The sequence below is a fragment of the Gadus macrocephalus genome, chromosome 12 (genome assembly GCF_031168955.1).
Source record: "Gadus macrocephalus chromosome 12, ASM3116895v1".
Taxonomy (NCBI): Eukaryota; Metazoa; Chordata; class Actinopteri; order Gadiformes; family Gadidae; genus Gadus; species Gadus macrocephalus.
In genome coordinates, this window is record NC_082393.1 from 6,383,323 (window position 1) to 6,404,472 (window position 21,150).

The window sequence follows — 21,150 nt, forward strand, 5'->3', positions numbered from 1 at the left end:
TTATATAGACCATCCAATTAATTGAATCAAATGTATCGGAATAAAGATGATTGCCAATAAATGACTAGTTAAATAGTACACTGCATTTAAGCAGGCAATTCCACCTTTAACTGCTATGCATTTATCTATTTATACACAGCTTCAGAATACTGCCCTTATCCTTTAAGACCCCATAAGGTTGTGCCTCTGAAATCATCTATAAACTTTGGTGGGGGGTGGGGCATGGATTTTAGAATAGTTACATGCAGCACTAACGATTATAACATTCAAACACATAATGGCATTACCATACAAAAATATACAATTATACATGGTTTAGTTAATTGGAATAATAATGAATGATAGGCAGTTATATGTTCCTATAATAATCTCTTAATTAAAAATATTATGTTGCAAAACCACAAAGTGATTTCTAATAATAAAAGTGGGAGATTTGCTCGGTACCCATGACTAAAGAAAACGCCCAAATAAGTGCAGCGCGTGCTTAAAGGATTGTGCGTTCAAATGTTTCTTGAAAATTTGCTTCCAGTGAGTTCCAGTGAGTTTGTTAATGAGTTATCTCAGAATGCTTCTGAACACGTCATTGGTGGTCGAGCATTTCGGTGCATCACCTCTAGAATAAAATAGGAGCGTACTACTTAAAAGTTTACGGGTTTGACTCAAACGCACCGTGAGGACAGTTTTTATCTCGCAACATAGCAACGTCTCACCGTGCGGGCATGTGATTCGCTATTGTCACTATTACAAACCCCCTGATTGGCTGGATTATTAACCTAGGAAACGGGAAACTCGAAGTGTGCGAGTGTTTGCCTGACAGCTCTCAAGGTAAAGGATGGTCGTCACCTGAACAACAAGTGGGAAGAAAGGGAAACAATCGCAATCTTTTAACCTCACCGAAGCACACTGCTATTTTTAAGGAGAAATCCATCATGGGTTGCTTCTTCTCAAAGAAATCCAAGAGAAAAGCAAAAGAGGAGCAGACTCCGACGGCTTTGGAGTCGAACGCGGGCAGCAACAGCGTTCCCCTTGGCAGTAGCAGCGACGAGGCTCCCAAGCAGTACAGCTGGGATACACGCGAGAAGGTACGGCTCTTTAAACGGTTTATTCACACACATTGGGATAATACGATCCACGTTATGTTGTAACGGAAGTTTGCAATGCATGCAAGCGCTTCTAATAGTCTTTGCTGTGTGTGGTTGGTCCACATTCCTATTAGGACCAACCTTTTTAACTCTTGTACATGCTGGCCAAAATCAACGTTTACTTTAACAATCAAAGCAAAACGATTTGCACACACTCTTTGTGCAGCGTTGCAAGTTCTGTTATTTTAGACATTGACTGACCATGAAAATGGCATCGCACATAAAGATGCAATGCAGTTTAATTGAAGTTAGTTGTCATGTATAGGGTGGTCGTAGTCATTATGAAGAAAATGTTCCAGAGATGAACAAGGGTTAAAAAAAAAAGGGTTTGCTTTGCTTCTTGAACAGGCTGTTAGTAGCTCATTAGGGGATTATCCATCCACACATACAACAACACGTAACTACTCGAGGGCTAAACTAAATCTATTGTGGCCTCCTTAGCTAGGCTTGGGTGCTCTGTCCCTTTTCCTGGATGCCGGTCCAGCTATTACTGCAAAGTGCAAACCAAAAACGATGACTTCATGTTGTTTTGGCTAATACGGGATTATTCTTAATTTCAAAGGTCACAAATATGAATTATATGAAAATAAGATGTTTGTATTTCCCTTGCATTCCCAAAGGGCTTCATAGGCCCACAGACGACCCCAACTAACCTTAAAGAGAGCCAGAATAAACCCATCCCTCCTTCCAGCGATGACAAGGATTGACACAAATTCTTGTTTGGGCACAGATGAAATAATCGTACCTCATAGCCTAACAAATGTAATATAATTACACTATTTGGTTGAAGCTTTTATCCATAGTGTATCCTAGCCCTGACCCTAACCTTACAATACTGTGAAGGCATAAATTCTTAGCATGGGGTGCCCCGGTGGCAATGGAACCCCAAACCCTGGCAGTGTTGATGCAAGTGTGGCTATAAGGCTAAACCTGGGCAGCTCTGCATTATGGGAATCCCATTCTGGCTGAATATTGATACATTTGTGTTTCCTTGCCCAGGTTGACCCTAAGGACTACATGCTGAACGGTCTCAAGGACACCACGGTGGGCCGGCTGCCCGGCACGCTGAAGGGCCAGCAGCTGGTCATCCAGGACTGCGAGAACTGCAACATCTTCGTGTTCGACCACTCGGCCACTATCACGGTCGACGACTGCGTCAACTGCCGCATCTTCCTGGGCCCCGTCAAGGGCAGCGTGTTCTTCCGTGACTGCAAGGACGTGCACTGCGTGGTGGCGTGCCAGCAGTTCCGCACGCGCGACTGCAAGAAGATGGAGGTGTTCCTGTGCTGCGCCACGCAGCCCATCATCGAGTCTTCCACGGGGATGCGCTTCGGCTGCTTCCAGTTCTACTACCCCGAGCTGGCCTTCCACTTCAAGGACGCGGGCCTCAGCATCTTCAACAACAACTGGAGCAACGTGCACGACTTCACCCCCGTGTCGGGCGAGAACAACTGGAGCCTGCTGGCGGAGACGGCGGCGGTGCTGGACTCGGTGCCGCCGCCCGGGCCGGAGTCGGAGTTCAAGGCGGTGCGCGTGTCGGGGGACGCGTCGCGCAGCATCGTGCCGCTGACCAGGGGCGGGCGCCGGAAGGACAGCGAGGAGTCCTGCCTCTTTGTGTTCTTTGCGGGAGACTACACGACCGCCAACGCTCGCAAACTCATCGACGCGGTAAACGTGGGGCGGGGGGAGAGTGTCGGAGAGCTCAGGGGAGGTGGTTGGGGGTTTGCAGTTGTTTTGTGAAACTGGTAGGGTGGGTGACTAAGTGTAGCTGAAGTTTAGCTGCTCATAGAAAGGATGTGAGAATTAACGGCCCGCTTGTGACCACTTCCTTTATAAAACCAAATAAACCACATGTTCTTATAATAGTGTGAATACATATAGTTCTATCTATGTGCCTTTCACTCATTATCCATTTGTTATTAAATATTTATTGTAATATTGTTAGTTTAGTGTTATTACACCATAAAGGGTTTTATTGCAAATTATATTCTATTGCTGTCGCAATCCAATCCATCTATAGAGTAAGTCTAGGTCAACAACAAAACTGATACACATGTTGCAATTTTGCAACAGGATGTTCCAAATGTCACCTGATTGTCCTCCAAACTTTTTGAGTAAGGGTGGGGTCATTTATTTTATGTAGACCGATTTTTTTTTTTACATTTTCATTTTAGTTTATTTGACCTAGGAAAACCCATTGAGGGAAAAGACCCTCATTTACTATGGGGCCGAGGGTACAGTGTAGGTTAATACATCGGCTAAAAATAAATAAATAAAGTGAATAATACAATAAGGTAAAGTACAATACAATGTAGCAGCATCAATTTGGATATAAAAACATTAGCAATTACAGTCAATGCAGGAGAATTGTGTTTGAAGGGAATTACGATTAATAAACTCTCAGTGAAAGAAAGGAAACACAACTTCAAGTATTTTTCTGAGCTTATTCCAAATGGAAGGTGCTTTGTAACAAAAGGCTGTCTTCCCTAATTCAGTATAGACAGCCTATATATAGATATAGCGAAGCTATAATGGGAAAGTATTTAATCTCTGAATTGTTATGGGGCCTGAATATGTCATGAACTGTCATGAATACAACTACTGCTACTACTACTAATAGTAGTTTACTAAATGTTATCGATTGGCGTAGTTAAACTAAAGAAAGCTTGCGGTTTGCAAGTTACCAACTCTGTGTATGCATATACCTTATTAATATTCCTTCCTTATATCCGCAGATGATTGAGAAAGGTTTCCTGTTAATCCAGACCAAGGAGGTGGCCATGAGACCTGAAGACGTGAAGAGGGTTTTCCAGAACGACAACGCTGATCTGCTGGAGTGGAGCACCAAAGGTGAGCGCCCTTACCATAATCCCAGGTAGCATCAAGGGGCTTCACAGGCCCTCTCAAGGACAAAGAAATGCTCCACTTATTATCAAGCAAGAAACCTTGAGATTGAACACGTAGGAGGACGGCATGGACGGTTAGGAATCAGGAATCCATTATTATTATTATTTTAATGTAAACGTTGAGTTGTACCTATTCTCCGGAAGGTTCCGTAACTGCGCTGGAGTTGAATGGAGACGGGGTGGTGGATGCCTGCAGGACGATCGCTAACGAGGTCTTCAATGGATCCAAGGTAAATATGTTCTCTTTAAGGTGTTCTCACATGGCCCCAGCAAACAAACACCCAACAGGAAACATAATCCAAACAGCCGGCCACCACCAACTCTATCATGGCATACTGGTAGATGTCAACGTTTGTAGGGGCAATGTTAGAGCACCTAATGCAGCCTTTCTCTTATTAAAATGTCCAGCTTCTCCTTCCCGCTATTCAAATCACTCTTCGTTATTTGTCGCAGGTGTTTGTTTCGGAAAACAAGAGTACTTCTTCACGGGACGTTGACAACTTCTTCAATTTTGCCGACATGCAGATGGGCTTGTGAGCGTGATGCGTCGAACAAATTGCACATCGAACATTTGAATGATTTTCTGTAGAAAGCCCAAATGACTGGTACGGAAGGTTAGAATTATGATTAACTTTCCGTGTCTGCTGTGTAAAGATTCTTCAGAATGGGAATATAATATAAAAATTGAAGATGCTCCCTGAAATATTTTTTTATAAGATTCGAACCTCTGGTACTAGTCTTTGATGATAGGTTTGATAAGGGAAAAGCTTTAGAGATGAATGCACAATTTTTGCATTAATTTTTGCATTAAACAAACTGGTACCCCCCCCCCCCCCATTTGCTGTAAACCACTGTCCGCATTGTAGTCAAATAATGTGAATATTTTAAATGAATGTATTTGATACTTTTATTTTTTTTTATCCACTATGTGAATGTAAGTTTTATTGTAGGCTTTTAATTTTAAAAGTTCTGTTGACTGAAAAGAACAAATGAAAATACTGCAGTGATAATATACACAGAGAAAGCCAAGAGGGAAAGTATTTAATATAAAATATTCAGTTTTCTTAAAAAAATTGCAGGTTTAGGGATGTTTGTTTAGATTTTGTATTTGCTTAGCAGTTCACATGTTTAGTTGAAACTGTGGTTGCAAAGGGCCGTTTGAATAATGGGCCCTGTATGTATTTATATTTAGGTCTGTTTAAGTTTTTGTTTTGAGACTAAAGGGTACCGATAACATGTTATAGATTTTGCTGGGATGCTAGCGTAGGCAATTCATGTAGCCTAAAGTTTTATACTCTAAAATGAATGTTTTGTAAGGTAAACAAATGTGTTGTTCATAAGTCTTTTTGGTAAAAAAAATTGTCGTACAACGTCATGCATTTTGTTTCCAGTATTTTTAATTTCTCATTAGGCTACAATCCAACATTTTCATTTACGAGCTACGTTAAGACATTATCTTCGGTTCACAAGAGGAAAGAGATGCGAGAGTGACAATGTTCCAGACCATATCGTCAAGATTCAAAGTCATGTTACTCTGCTAAGCAGCATATTGTTACTAGCTTCCTGTGTGCTGGGCATAGTGTCTTAATGATTTGGAGAAGTAAAAAAGTGTATTCCAATAACCTTTGTTTATGTCTTTATGCTGTAATGTTAAGGGTTCCAATAGCAAAGCGTGCTTGGACACCCAGCCTGCCAATAGCTTCATCACATATTCCACTAGCTGTACAAATTTACTTGGATCTGTGAAAATACAAAATAGTTACATCGATTTTTTTTAAGATGCTGACTGCATAAGGAAGAGTTACAAGAGTTCTTGCTCAACAAGTGCTTGTTATAGTTAAGTGTTTTCTGCTTTTCTAAAGAATCCAACCACCTTATAAACAAGATTTACCAGTGCATCAATAAAAGGTTAACTTGAATAAGGTATGCTATACATTTGTGCATGTGTAGAGTATGATGTACATTTGTACTTACTAATAGTAAAATGTACAAATGTGCGACATATCTCTTAATTATTTTTTGAATATTTGTTTTTTCGTATTTTTAGCTATATTACTCATTTTTTAATGAATGGCTCCTAGGGACTCAAACTGAACCCTGCAGCAGCGCTCCTCTGAACGAGGTGGAGTGTAGGACCTGGCGGCCGTCGCGGTACAATAGATGTGTTGTGCGTGGTGGTGCTGCTGGAGATTGCAACCCTTGAAATTCCTAGGGTGGCAGAATAAAGCAACCAAATTCAATTAAAAGGCTATAACCAACGGCTCTATTTGTAATATCCACTTTGCCAAACGGAATACGACGTCATCTGGACGGGATAAAACGCGTTATACAATGCGAACATAAGGTAAGATCCAAGGAATCTGGACAATATGCTCGTGTGTTCACTGCCAGGAGAACTGCCCTGGATGGCTTATGCAGGCCACGGGGCCCTGCTTCCTTTCTGGGAGGGGGGGTTGTTTGAATGCAAAGTTGTAGATTATGATTGATAATCATTCGCAAGTAACAGAAAATCGGGGTGTCGCTTTAAGTTTCATTTACGATACTCTTTTGTAAACGTAATAGCTTGGGTCCAAACCCCGATAGGAAGTGACATCTTTATTTGGTGGTGGCGCCCATGTTTGATTTTCTGCACGGCGTTTTAAAGCGCAAAACGTAGTCACCAGATCCAAGGCTCCGGCCGTACAGAGGGCGGGACCTTGCTCCTTTACCAACCAATCTGCGAATGTTTGCTACCGCAGAGTGATCCGCCCTCGAGTCAGTGATTGGTTGGTAACGGATTGGGACCGCCCACTGTACCTTCGGACCCTTGGATCTATCAACCACAACCTACCCGCTAAAGGCCAGTGTTTGGCGCCAAGGCTTTTGAGGAACAACATTTTATAGCTGTTCTTTCATGTCTTTGTATACTAACGTGAACTCGCTAAAATCATTTAACTTTATTACTACATTTGATCATCGTGCCATGGACTTCAGTTCGGGGGATGTACGTAGAAAAACCACGGATACCTAACCGCCCCAGTTTGTGTTAAATAACTTGATGTTCCACAGTGTATCTGACGACAACTTTAGCTCGTTACTTGCACGTTATACGTTACTCTGAAACCACCTACAAACCACCGTTTTACATATCAATGACCCGAGGCCAGATTACTGATCGAATGGCAGAAATGACGCCGATCACCATCGGTTTTCCTCAGTGTTATGGTGTATTGATTACTAATCGTTTCCCATTAGTCATCTTAAGAGGGACTGGTCAGACAAAGACAGAATTCACCAGTAATACAAAGTTTGTACTGTTGATGATTTGGCCAAAAGGTTCTTGGAAACTAATTTTAACTCTCCTTTTGCGACCCCTTCAAAAGTTGCTTTTGTGTCCTTGATGAATTCACCAGAACTAAAGCTATTTATCTTCTGTGTTGATTGAGTTAATGTTGCAGAATTAAATGTATACTTTCTGTACAGTTTTGACATCGTTTTACACCGATGTCAACCCCAGTACTGAATTTTAAAGAGTAGTTTTCCTTATTTCGAATTGTTTTAGTAAAAACAAAACAAACCTAAAACTTCTTCGAGCCAGTATAGCCAAACTCCTCCAGATTACTGATGCGGTCCAACCATTGTTGTAACCAAGATAACCATGCTTGGTAATGCTGGCATCATGATCTAACACGAGTATGTATTTACAGATAAGAGAAGTTGTCGTGGGGTTATCAGTGGAGCCGTTTAGCATGCCATTCGATGTAAAATTTATGGTAAGTGTACATTTTCTCTCATGCCAAATGCCTGTCGTTGTGATACAATGTCTGCGAACTTTGATGGTTCTGAGCTATGCTCAGAAAATAAGGGAAGAACAGAGCATGCTGTGTGTTAGAATTTGGACTACTATTTTGGCTGTTATTATTCTTATTTCCACCACATTGTAATTGTCCTATTGCGTCACACGTGTAGCGCTACTATTAATTCAACCGCATGTGTAGAACACGTAAAGGCTAATTCCCCGCTTGGTTTACATCCCATGATGATACTTCTTACTTCTTTTCCAGGATGCTACAGGATGAAACGTATCAGGACCTCCAGCAGCAGTGACAGCTCTGACAATGAAAGTAAGTTCACCTGGAGCTTAAGCCCTCTTAGATAGCCAGCCTCTCACATACTCAGTTTCAGCAACACTTGTTCTAGGCACACGTTGATGAAGAGGCAAGAGAGTTTCTAGAATCTACTTGGTAGGAATGGACCTCTATGGTGTAGGTCTTCAGGTGGTGTAGGTCTTCAGGTGGTGTAGGTCTTCAGATGGTGTCGGTCTTCAGATTGTGTAGGTCTTCAGATGGTGTGGGTCTTCAGAAGGTGTAGGTCGTCAGCTTGTGTAGGTCTTCAGATGGTGTAGGTCTTCAGATGGTGTAGGTCTTCTGATGGTGTAGGTCCTCGGATGGTGTAGGTTCAGGTGGTGTAGGTCTTCAGATGCTGTAGGACTTCAGATGGTGTAGGTCTGCAGATGGTGTAGCTCTTTAGCTATTGTAGGACTTCAGATGGTGTAGGTCTTTAGAGGGTGTAGGTCTTTAGAGGGTGTAGGTCTTCAGAGGGTGTAGGTCTTCAGATGGTGTAGGACTTCAGTTGGTGTAGGTCTTAAGAGGGTGTAGGTCTTCAGATGGTGCAGGTTCAGCTGGTGTAGATCTTCAGATGGTGTAGGTCTTCAGAGGGTGTAGGTCTTCAGATGGTGTAGGTCTTCAGAGGGTGTAGGTCTTCAGATGGTGTAGGTCTTCAGATGGTGCAGGTTCAGATGGTGTAGGTCTGCAGATGGTGTAGGTCTTCAGATGGTGTAGGTCTTCTGATGGTGTAGGTCTTCAGATGGTGTCTTGCAACATCTGACCCCTCCTCCTCGTCTTTCTCCTCAGGTCCTTCCACATCATTCTGCTCCACCAACAAGTATGGCAGCAAGCCGGGAACCCCCGCCTGCAGCCAGAAGAAGCCGGCAGAAGTAAACAACACCTCATCGTCCTCCTCCTCTTATGCCTTTCTCCATCTTGTCTGTCATCGCTATTGCTATGCTCACAGTTTTATTTAACGCTACGCAGCATTAATATACATCACAAAGCATACTTTCCTGCTATAGACCTCTGGTTAAAGCCACAACCAACCAGGCAGGTCCATGACAATATTCAAGCTCGGATTAACGTTATTGCTTTTTCTAGGCACAACAGAAAAACAACAGTAACTTGTATCATTATTGTTACACGTGACTTAAATGTGGGGGGATGATATAGACGGTCCTTCACATCAAAGTCCCTCTGTCAATCCAAACTGCACATTGCTATTATTGTACGGCATTCCCTATCGCCACAAGACGCCAACGGTAATAGTTGAGTGTCTGCGTCACCCAGGCTGATAGAAGTACATCCTACGTTGTGATAATAATACAATCCCCTTGGCCCATCTCTCCCCCAGGTGTTCAGGAAGGACCTGATCAGTGCCATGAAGCTGCCCGACTCCCACCACATCTCCGCCGAGGACTACTACCTCCTCGCCGACACCTGGAGGCAGGAGTGGGAGAAGGGGGTGCAGGTGCCCGCCAGCCCCGACACCGTCCTCGAACCCTCCGTCAGGTAACACCGGGGGAGGGAGGTCGCCTGTCTGATCCCCGGCTCCCCTGAGGTTAACGCCCCTGAAGACGAACCCTAACCCTAACTACCGCCGACGGGCTGGCTGTTGCCTCGCATGGTCGACACCGCCGTCGCTGTGTGACTGGGTGTATGTGAGGTGCTAATTGTGAATGTGCCTTGTGTGGACTCAGGTTAGAGAGGCGCTTTTATGTATGTAGTCCTTCTATCAACCACCACTGGTCAAGTCTGCGGTTTCTATCGATCATGTTCGGCTCTACTTTGATGGCTATGTATGGATCTACTGCGCTTCCTGGTGCAGCAGAGAAGTGTTGGGAGTGTCCTAAAGCAAGATGCCCAACGTGTGTGAGAGTGTTGGTAAATATGAAGGAAAGAGAGAGCGACTGGGTTGATGTGAGAAAGAGAGGGGGTCAGTCACTGGGTGGTGAGAGCGAGAGAGAGAGAGTGAGATGTATAACTGGTGGTGAATGCGTGAGAGGGATAACTGGTGGTGATTGTGACAGAGAGAGAGACACACACACACACATACACAAAGATGGATGCCCGTTGGTGAATGTGAGAGAGTGACACACTCTCACACAGATGGATAGCTGTGGGTGAAGGTGAGACGTTTAGGAAGGTACAGCTCTGTAGCTGGAGGCTAGAGAACTGCTCTATAAATGCACTCCACTTCTAGGTTTTATGTTCCGACTTTCAGCAGATTAACGCACTATAATGAAACACTCGTCTGCGAAGGCACACCTGAATCGAATCACCTCTGATCAGTGCATCAAACAAGAGGAGATCGGGTTGCAACGCCGAAGCAAAGTGTGTTACTCAAAGAAACATCCAGATTGACCGGAAGCATTGGGAGACAGAACCACAGCACAATCAGACCTCCCGGTTCAAAAGAAAGTGCTCAACCTCCAGAGCGACTATTGGATAAAAAAAAAAACATTTATATCATGGTGTCCACTTTAAAAAGTGAGATATTAGAATGATCAACACAGCCAGATTACAAATCCCACAACACACAACCGCTATAAAGCTCCACCTGTCCTTCTATGTGTGTGCTCAGGATCATCGCGGAGAAGCCCAAAGAGATTCTGTACACGCGGCCCAAGAAGTACTTCCGCTGCTGGAGTCAGGACGCCACGGAGATGGGCTACGTCAACATCAACAAGCTGGCGGAGGACATGTGTCGCTACGACCTGGACGACACCGACCTCCACTGGCTCCACACGCTCAACACAGAGCTGCTGCACATGGGTAGGAGACGCCGCACTAGCGTGTAGCACACTCCACTAGCGTGTAGCACACTCCACTAGCGTGTAGCACACTCCACTAGCGTGTAACACACTCCACTAGCATGTACCACACTCCACTAGTGTGTAACACACTCCACTAGTGTGTAACACACTCCACTAGTGTGTAACACACTCCACTAGCGTGTACCACACTCCACTAGTGTGTAACACACTCCACTAGTGTGTAACACACTCCACTAGTGTGTAACACACTCCACTAGTGTGTACCACACTCCACTAGTGTGTAACACACTCCACTAGCGTGTACCACACTCCACTAGTGTGTAACACACTCCACTAGTGTGTAACACACTCCACTAGTGTGTAATACACTTCACTGGATGCACACACTTGACACAGAGCTTGAGCACATGGGTAGGAGACGCGTGTAGCTAGCATATAACACACACACTCGACTAGAATGCAACAATCTCCACTGGCTGCACGCTCAACACATGCATGTGTACACTCTAACAAGCGTGTAGCACACTTTCCACTAGACTGAAGCACACATTACTACATCCTAGTGTGTGACACACACCAATGGCGCAATGAGTGTTCCTTGCCACATAACGGGAGGAAGAGGCTGTCCCATCACAACCAGATGGCTAATATCACAAGCCTGAACACAATTCAAGAGGCATTAAGATTGGACTAAAACCCCTCCAGGGTTACACAGAGATATGAGGCTGTAATGCATTAGTCACTGAATGTGTTCCAGGATGCATGTGTCACGTCCAGGATGCATGTGATGACTATGTTGTCACGGAAACCTACCACCCAAGAACTCAAAAATTGTTGAACATCAGCAATGCATATATGAATTGAGTAAACAAAACGAGAGTCAACTTATAAGGTTTAAGGGTAGGAAATTACCTTTTCTTTACCAGGGCTTCATTTGCCCCATGTTTTGGGGGCAATTTTGGATCATTTCCTTGGCATTTTGGTGAAAGGTTGGGTGAAAAAAAAATAAAAAAAATTCTATCTTGCATGACAAACCATCATGACACCAATAAAAACCTAACATTCTGGACCTGCTGTGCAACACAGTAAAACACAGAAATGAATCTTCTATTTTATGGGTTATTTAAAAGCTCCCGTCATCCCAATTGCGAGAGGCAATGATATGTCCTAAGCAATGCCCCAAGCCCCTGTTCACTTCCGACCCTGTAAGGTACCACTACTCTCCTAATACCACGATATCCAGCTTACCTGATCCTTGTGCCTGGTTCCCCAGGGGAGGGGGCCGTGGACGAGCTGACTGTGGAGCGGGCGCTGGAGGCCCTGGAGAGGCAGTGTCACGGCAACATGAGGCACGCCATCGAGACGGTGGAGGGGCTGGGCATCGAGTACGACGAGGACGTCATCTGCGACGTGTGCCGCTCCCCCGACAGCGAGGAGGGCAACGACATGGTGTTCTGTGACAAGTGCAACATCTGCGTGCACCAGGTAAGACGCTCGTTAAAATGCTCTGCTTACACTCGTTAAAACATCTGTTGCACTTGTTTAAACATCTGTGTGCACTCATTAAAACATCTGCGTGAACCAGGGAGATTTAACACGTTTGTTAAAACATCTGTTTACACATTGAAACATCTGCGTGCACCATCTGTTTCAACATCTGTTAACAGTCATTAAAACATGCGCGTGCATGTAGACACTGATAACAACATCTGTAACCTACAGGTAGACACTTCTTTAAACATCTGTAATGTACAGGTAGACGCATGTTTAAACATCTGTAATGTACAGATAGACATTCATGCAAATATCTGTTATATACAGGCAGAAACTCGTTTAAACATATATAATGTACAGGTAGCTGTCGATTCAAAATCTGTTCAATACAGGTAGACGCTCGTTTCAACATCTGTCATTTGAAAGTAGATATTCATTATAACATGTGTACTGTCCAGGTAGACACTGATTACAGCCTCTGTAATACAGATTTACTAAACGTTTACTAAAACATCTTTAATGGACAGTTGGACGCCCTTTAAAATGTCTGTCAAGTAAAGGTTGACAATCGTTATAAAATGCGCAATGTACAGGTAGACACTAATTAAGCATCGATTAAACATTTGTAGCACTCAAGTAGGTGATAATGGAGCACCCTGAATCTGAATGATGGTCCTCTCCTGTGTTGCCCCCCCCCCCCCTCTCTACAGGCGTGCTACGGCATCGTGAAGGTGCCCGTGGGGAACTGGCTGTGCAGGACGTGCGTGCTCGGCCTGGAGCCCCAGTGTCTGCTCTGCCCCAAGAAGGGCGGCGCCATGAAGGCCACGCGGGCCGGGACCAAGTGGGCCCACGTCAGCTGCGCCCTGTGGATCCCCGAGGTGAGCGACGGACCCCCGGCTCTGATGTCTGTGACTAATGGGTTGGGGTCGTAGCGGACTCTTAGCCCAAAGGTTGGGCTATAGCAAGAAGCCCTCAGCCTGTGTAATGATGCGTATGAAACCTTTTAAAGGTCCCGTGACGTGCCACCAGGTGTGAGTGGGATGAGCCGTTTCAAGCCATTCTGAAAGTCTGCCTCTTCTGACATCACAGGTGGGCGTGTCCACCTAGACGTATGACGGGTAGATGAGCAACGTTTAATACAGTCCACTGGGTAGGCTGGTAGACTGATCTATCCAGGACGCATCTAGGTGGACACGTCCACTTGTGATGGCAGAAGATGCAGATTTTCAAAACGGCTTGTAGCGGCTAATCGCACTCACACCTGGTGGTATAATATGTCACCTTTAACAAAGTTGCTTTGGATAAACCATTGTCTCCCTACTTTTCTATTGTTAATCTGGGTTGTGAATGTGTCCTGGTGCTGTCGTTTTGTGCGTTGACGTTGATGTTTCTGGTCACAGTGTTGATGTGTCACAGTCTTTTATGTGTCGCGGTGGTAATGCGTGTGCGTGTACCCAGGTGAGCATCGCGTGTCCAGAGAGGATGGAGCCCATCACCAAGGTGTCCCACATCCCTCCCAGCCGCTGGTCGCTCATCTGCAGCCTCTGCAAGCTGAAGACCGGGGCCTGCATCCAGGTGGGCTGACATAGGACTGCTGGATCAGACGTCTCATTATATCAGAGGAGATATCACATTCTATCAGAGGAGATATCACATTATATCAGAGGAGATATCACATTATATCAGAGGAGATATCACATTCTATCAGAGGAGATATCACATTCTATCAGAGGAGATATCACATTCTATCAGAGGAGATATCACATTCTATCAGAGGAGATATCACATTCTATCAGAGGAGATATCACATTATATCAGAGGAGATATCACATTATATCAGAGGAGATATCACATTATCAAAGAGGCGATATCACATATCACGTTATATCAGAGGAGATATCATGTTATATCAGAGGAGATATAAAGTTATAATAGAGTAGATATCGTGCATCACATTATATCAGAGTAGATGTCATACATTCACACTATAACAGAGAAGATACCACATAATTTCAGAATAGATATCACATATCATTGTAGATATCTCATGATATCAGAGGAGATATGACATATAATGTAAAATTTTTTGTGTGCTCACAAAGCACACCCTGCCGGGAGGTTTCTATATGTCTGCCGGCAACAGAAGGGTGTACATACAGTACATTTGTGAACAGTAACGAGCAGGGAAATATGGAGAGATTGAACATATTACAAGTATAATCTTTAAAACCGTTATTTAAATGTATTTAACAAAAAATATATTATATCAACAACCACCCTATACAGTAAAATCACATAACCCAAATACTACAAAAATCGAAAACATCTGTGCCTCAAACCAATGCATCTTCCCACCCCCTCCCCTCTCCCCATCACAAAGGTTGTAGTAGGACCGTGAAGAGGCCATGCCTCTATTGAACAAGTTTTGGGGCTCTAGAGTCAATAATGGCGACGCTACTGAAATTGTTGCTAAATGATTAGAATCCTCAAAAATAAGAAGAGATATTTTTCAGAACTAAAGGTTGTAGTAGGACCATAAAGAGGCCATACCTTTATGGAACAAGTTTTGGGGCTCTAGAGTCAATAATGGCGACGCTATTGAAATTTTACCATTGTGGTCGTTTTCAGTTTGCACTTTGCAGACTAAGCTCGGGCTGAAAGCCGACAGCTCATAGAAGCCAATGCAATTCACCGTTCGCTAAAAAAAACGGCTCGTTTGGATGAAAACAATGTTGTAGCTCGTTCTCTGGGTTACTACACTCAATTGTGTCGCTCGCAACGATGTTTCACTGATAATCTATTGAACCACAATCTGAATCTGCCAATTCATTTCCAACTTTACTGAAGTTCCTCTCCGTTTATATGCTTTACTCACAGTGTGAATTGACCTGGATATGAAGCGTCCGTAGCGCAAAATAATATAACATTCGTTTTTTAAAGAGATATGAAGGAGCTCTCCTCAGCAGCGGCGGTCATATTTCAGCAGCAGCTGCTAGGTGCATATAGGGGAAACACGGATGTGATATCATGAGATATCTACTCTGATATCAGAGAAGAAACAGTAGATATCAGACTTTATCACAGGTCAGAGTAGATTACATAAATCCGATGTCCGAGTAGATACCAAACATAAGAGTAATCAATGACTAACGGTTAGACGGTGAACACAGACGGAGCAGGTAGGGGTTAGACAGTACAGAGACTCATCTGAACTGGATGAAAGCGGTAAGGCTGAATAACTGAATCAGCAGACAGACAGTCAACCCGTGTCCGTGTCTCCCCCCCCCCGCCCCCCCCCCTAGTGCTCGGTGAAGAACTGCACCACGCCGTTCCACGTGACCTGTGCCTTCGAGCAGACCCTGGAGATGAAGACCATCCTGGACGAGGGCGACGAGGTGAAGTTCAAGTCCTACTGCCTGAAGCACAGCCGCTCCAAGACCCCCGGCGCCGCCGCCGAGCCGGGCCTGAGCCCCGCCCGGCCCAAGCCCGTCCCCACGGAGACGGAGAAGGTGGGGCTGCGGGCGCAGCGGCTGCGGGAGCTGGAGGAGGAGTTCCACACGCTGATCCAGCCGGGGGAGCTGGCCCGCGACCTGGGCGTGGCCGAGCCCCTCATGGACTTCATCTTCCAGTACTGGAAGCTGAAGAGGAAGACGAGCTTCAACCGCGCGCTGCTGCCCCCCAAGGAGGAGGAGGGCAACCTGCTGGTGCAGCCGCAGGAGGACAGCATCCACACGCGCATGCGCATGTTCATGCACCTCCGACAGGACCTGGAGAGGGTGGGTGCAGAGAGAGAGCGCGCGTGTGTGTGTGTGTGTGTGTGAGGGTTGAGTTAGGCCTGAGTTATGGTCAGACGTTGACGCAACGACCACGCAGACGCTTCGACAGGAGTCTTGAACCTGTTTTGGTTCTGCGTCGGGTTTACGTTAGCGGACCAATCACAGGCCTTGCTGCTGCATCGCCTCAACGCAAGGTTATGATTTTTTGGGAGCCGCATGTCAGGCCCTTATGGTGGACGCAAGGAGGGTCCGCAACGAGGAAATGGGTCCGTGAACCCCCTTGCCTTGTGTCAACGTCCAACCATAACTAAGCCAAATGTTTGGCTCAAAATGTTTAGATTGATATTCTGCCAATACTCTTAGAATTATTTGAGTGTCCATTGTGGGGCCAATATATTAGTAGATCAAATAATTAATATAGTTTAATGGGTATATGTGTGTGTGGCATTTGTGTGTGTTGTGGGGTGCATGTGTTTGTGTTTTGTTTCTGTGTTGTGGTGGTGTGTGTGTGTATGTTTTATGCTGAATGGTTATTCTGGTTATAATCGGCTGGGTTTTCTTTGTAATAATATTTCAAATAATGATTTTAATTCACTTAATGGGCTTGCGTGTTCATGTGTTTGTGTGTATAAATAGATTAGTAATTGACCTATAAAATCAAGGATTATACTTTAAAGTGTGTGTGGGTGTGTGTGTTTCCTCTGCAGGTGAGGAACCTGTGCTACATGGTGAGCCGCAGGGAGAAGCTGAAGCTTTCTCAGAGCAAAGCTCAGGAGCAGATGTTCAACCTGCACATCAAACTCCTCAACCAGGAAGTGACTGCAGGTAGGCTCCTCCTCCCGTCTCGTTTCAGTATCCATAGCTACTGCATGTCGGCGTAATGGAAAACATATCTAATTTTATGCTGTCACACTAAGACAGCGTTTTTTTCCACCATAGAAAACGGACAGTTCTTTTTAATAATGGAATATGGTGAAGCTTCGTGCTTTCCCTCTCCAAAGGGGCTTCATTAAAGTAATCCTCTTCCTGGGCGCTTCAAAGGATCTCCAGGGAATATCTCCCCTGCCGAGTCACCATGCGCTCTTAGCTAATGAGATTCATCAAAGCTTGTAATGCTACCACAAAAATCAGGACACTGGATGAGGATGTTTAGTTTTATCCATATTTCCCTGTGTTAGTGTTCGAGTGCTACTTGTCAACAACCTGTTGGTACATAAATAAGAGAGACGAAACAGAATATTGGATGTCCTAAATGCGTCTGATTTCGAGGGTGGTGATCCTGTGGTTCGAGGAAGAGAGAACCACATGATGAGTTAGTTTGTACTGATGTAATGGCCGTGTGTTATTCTACGGTCAAACTGCCGTCCGCGCTGAAGCTCCCGCTGTCGGCCGTACTAACCCCGGGTTCCTCCGCAGGCGTTCCTTTGTCCTTCCCCATCGAGAGCCTCCTGTTCCACCCTCCGCCCCGGATCACGCTGAAGCTCAAGATGCCCAAAGCCCAGCTGCTGGGCAACGGCAAGAGCAGCTCCAAGTCGGGCAACGGGCCCCTCTGTCCGGATAACAGCCTCAACGTCCACGAGCAGGGGCCCGCCGTGGTCCCCGGGGGCCTGGGCCTGGGCAAGCCCCAGCTGCACAGCCGCGGCAGGCGGGAGGAGCGCTCCAACGGCCTCCCGCCCACCTCCTCGTCCTCGTCCTCCTCGTCCTCCTCGTCCTCCGGCCACCGGGAGGCCAACGCCGTCTCCAGCAGCACCTCGGCGCCCGCCAAGCCCGGCAGCGGGAAGCCGCTGGCGCTGCACGCCGCGCTCCACGGCCAGCACGCCTCCAACGGCAAGCCCCCGAAGCCCGCCGACGCGGAGCGCAGGGGGCCCGGGGGCGGGGGCAAGGCCAACGGCCTCGCGGAGAGGTGCGTGGCCCAGAAGGACATCTCCTGCCAGACGCCCGGCGGGGAGCAGGGCGCCCCCCTGGCCGAGGCGCTGTGCCGCGGCGGCCAGCCGGCGGGCTTCCGCAAGGCGGGCATGGAGCACTTCAGCCGCTCCTTCAAGGAGGCCACGGTCAGCCTGGTCCGCAGCGCGGAGGACCTGCGCGGCCCCGACCGGCTGGGCCGCAAGTCGTCCTCCTCTTCCTCCTCTTCCTCCTCCGCGGCGAAGGAGCGGCTCTGGCCCAAGCCGGCGTCCTCCTCCTCCGAGCCGCCGCCCAACGGGGCGCGCTCGCGGCGGGAGACGGACGGCTACTGTCCCGACGCGGAGCTCAGTGACTCTGAGTCGGAGGTCAAGGGCCGCCACAGACAGAGGAGGGGGCCCAAGTCGCCGGCGCCGGCCCCCGGGGCGCCCCTCCCCCCGCCCTCCACCCGTGGCACACCGGCCGTGGCGTCGAGAGGCGCGGCTCAGAGGTGACGGCCGTGACGGGGGGTCTAGCGACCGCCACGGCTGCGACACGGCCTCTCCCGGAGGGGGTCGCCGCCGAGCGCTGCGCCCCCCCCCCCCAGGATCCGTCGACACTGGCGGTCCGAACTCTGGGTGGGGGGGGGCGGGGTTAAGGGACCATAGATGCTATCCAGGAATAGTGAAAGACCGATGCATGATGGGCAGTGTAGGCCGTGAAACATTGTACTAGATGTGTCGAGTCGTGTCCCCCCCCCCCCCCCTCCCCTGTGTCTGGCATGGGCTCGGGCCGACGGGCCTCGACCCCAGAGGCTGATGTACAGGCCCGATTTTTCTTAGCTAGACATTTGTAAACACACCCTTTTCGAATTTGCATTAAACTCCAAAACAACTCCACAAACTCCGGAAGTCCTCCTACACAAAGGATAGGTTTGCCTTTGAACAGCTTTTGACTGCTGTTGTACATATGTTCACTGGCCACTGAAGCGGGTTGGTCTGAACTGGAATGTAGATCATTTGTTGTCACAGAGTCCCAAGAGAGGAGGGTGATTTGAATGCGCTGAATACGTACATCACAGGGGCGGGGGGGACCATTCGAGCAGATTGTACCACACCTGATTAGTCACAGTGAAGGACTTCCTCGTACCCTCTCCTAGTCTCCTTGAGATTCTCCTATCTGACATATCTTACCGAGGTATATATGCTGGAATACAAATGTGTACCAAATGTTCTGCATTCCCAGGGAAATGCAACTACACCGTTCAGAGTCAGGTATGAGGTGTGGATGGACTATATATTTCCAGCTGTATGCACTACTTTCTCTGCAGTGGGGAAACCAGACTCGTTTAAGGTGAAGATAACAAACGTAGCTATACTCTAAAAGAAAACTGGCTAGAGTTATGGGGGTGTCTTCCTTCTGCTGACTGACTTTATCGGAGACCGGCTCCAGCACCACCTTTCCATAATAAACGGTTCCATGGGCCTTCTTCACCTGGCAGCCATCTTGGTTCTTAACTCTTGCTGGAAAAGGGAACTCGGGGAACTGAATGCGCATTCGGCAGCCATCTTGGTTCTAACTGCCAGCAGGGAGGTCCCATCCAGCTCGCGCTGAGAACCAGGATGGCCGCTCGGTGACTAAGGCCCATGGAGCACTTCAAGATGGTAACTATTTGAGGTAATAATAAAAAGAGAAACTTTTATCTTTTCCAGTTAGACTTTTTTGACCCCACTTATCTTCCATTATTATGGCTTACATTGCCAGCAGTTTCAAAGTGTTAAAGTGGGATGACATGTTACAGTATTTTTGTTTATTCGTATTTTTTCAACGAATGCCTTGTCAAGACTCCTTTTTTCTTCGTTTTTTTAAAGAGCAAACTCGCAGAACCGCATTTTTCATTTGGCTGAAAAAAACAGTTTGTTTAGATAAACTTCTGGATGGCGCCCAATGCACACATGTGGTCTAGTTGTTCTGTTCCATCGGCCCATCATACTAGCGGATCACAGCGTTTATCAACACGCAACATGTGCCAAAACGTAAACTGTTCAAGATACAGACTAATATATCGTTATCTTCGAACCTCTCTAAGGTGGTCACAAGCATTTCTCCATGTATAAATGACTTTGGTTTGTGGTTTGCCAGTTTGCGACACATTTGAGAACTATTTTCCAACCCGAAGAGAAATAAAGTAGTACAGATACTTCTGTTTTTGTATACGATCATACTAATAACCTGTTCTACTGTGAACTTTCTGCCTGGAGCCAGCGACAAACACTACATCCTGACGGGGACTGTCAACCGCAGAGGGAAATATTCAGAGCTACACGTTTTACTGTCAGAAAAGGACCTAATAATTGTATTTTCTTTTTTTAAGTACATTTTTAAATAAATTGTGAAAATGCAATATTCCATTTTGCGTGTTTTGGAATTATTTTAGATGCAGACTTTTGGTACTCTTAATTAGCCTGGGAACCCAATTCATCTGCTTATGCCAGGCTCTTACTATACCATTCTATTAAAGGGCCCTATTTTAACACAAGGTGTGAGCTTAATTAGCCATTATTACACAACGTTTCGAAATCTGCCTTTTCCTATGCCTGAGTGAAATCACAAGGGGGAGTTTCCATCTAGATATATAATGGATACAAAGGCAACATTTCCTACTGTCCAACGGTTTGATCAGTAGACGGGTCAATCAAGTATACATCTAGGTGGAAACTCCCTGTGATGTCACAAAAGCACAAGGTAGGGCATATTTTGCAACGGCTTGCAATGGCTAATCCCACTCACAACTGGTGGTAAAATAGGGGAACTTTAATAGAAAGGGTTTACAAAGAAGCACCGACTTCTCTAATTTACCGCTAGATGGCAGTGATCCCCAGCGTAAAAAACAATTGTAGCCGTAACTGATGTATTTGAAGTTTACACTATTCCTTCCTCTCCGAATACTATCCATATGTTCTGAGTTGACAGATGGAATTTGGAAAATAATTAATTAATTAGGACACTTCATTTGCACTTGGAGGTGCAAATTAAGGTTAAGGTGGACACGGCCTAACTTAAACGGAATCGATACGGCTCTTTAAAAA

At 46.1% G+C, this 21,150-nt stretch overlaps 2 protein-coding genes across 3 annotated transcripts; both read left to right on the plus strand.

Moving 5' to 3' along the window:
• Positions 1 to 714: 714 nt before the first annotated feature.
• rp2 (RP2 activator of ARL3 GTPase) lies at positions 715 to 5,423 on the plus strand. The gene is made up of 5 exons (XM_060066263.1): positions 715 to 1,082; positions 2,142 to 2,810; positions 3,878 to 3,992; positions 4,193 to 4,278; positions 4,502 to 5,423. The coding sequence occupies exons 1-5, from the start codon at positions 930 to 932 to the stop codon at positions 4,583 to 4,585; spliced, it is 1,107 nt and encodes a 368-aa protein (XP_059922246.1). The 5' UTR covers positions 715 to 929; the 3' UTR covers positions 4,586 to 5,423.
• Positions 5,424 to 5,562: 139 nt separating this feature from the next.
• On the plus strand, positions 5,563 to 20,470 carry jade3 (jade family PHD finger 3). 2 transcript variants are annotated; one of them, XM_060066258.1, is made up of 12 exons: positions 5,563 to 6,392; positions 7,735 to 7,800; positions 8,092 to 8,151; positions 8,941 to 9,023; positions 9,491 to 9,648; positions 10,721 to 10,911; positions 12,187 to 12,398; positions 13,118 to 13,285; positions 13,866 to 13,982; positions 15,710 to 16,183; positions 16,891 to 17,008; positions 17,600 to 20,470. In XM_060066258.1, exons 3-12 carry the CDS (start codon positions 8,103 to 8,105, stop codon positions 18,574 to 18,576), a joined length of 2,547 nt encoding a protein of 848 aa, XP_059922241.1. In that variant the 5' UTR covers positions 5,563 to 6,392; positions 7,735 to 7,800; positions 8,092 to 8,102; the 3' UTR covers positions 18,577 to 20,470. The 2 variants fall into 2 exon arrangements, with proteins under 2 accessions (XP_059922241.1, XP_059922242.1); XM_060066259.1 differs by lacking the exon at positions 5,563 to 6,392 and adding an exon at positions 6,418 to 7,031.
• Positions 20,471 to 21,150: the final 680 nt, after the last annotated feature.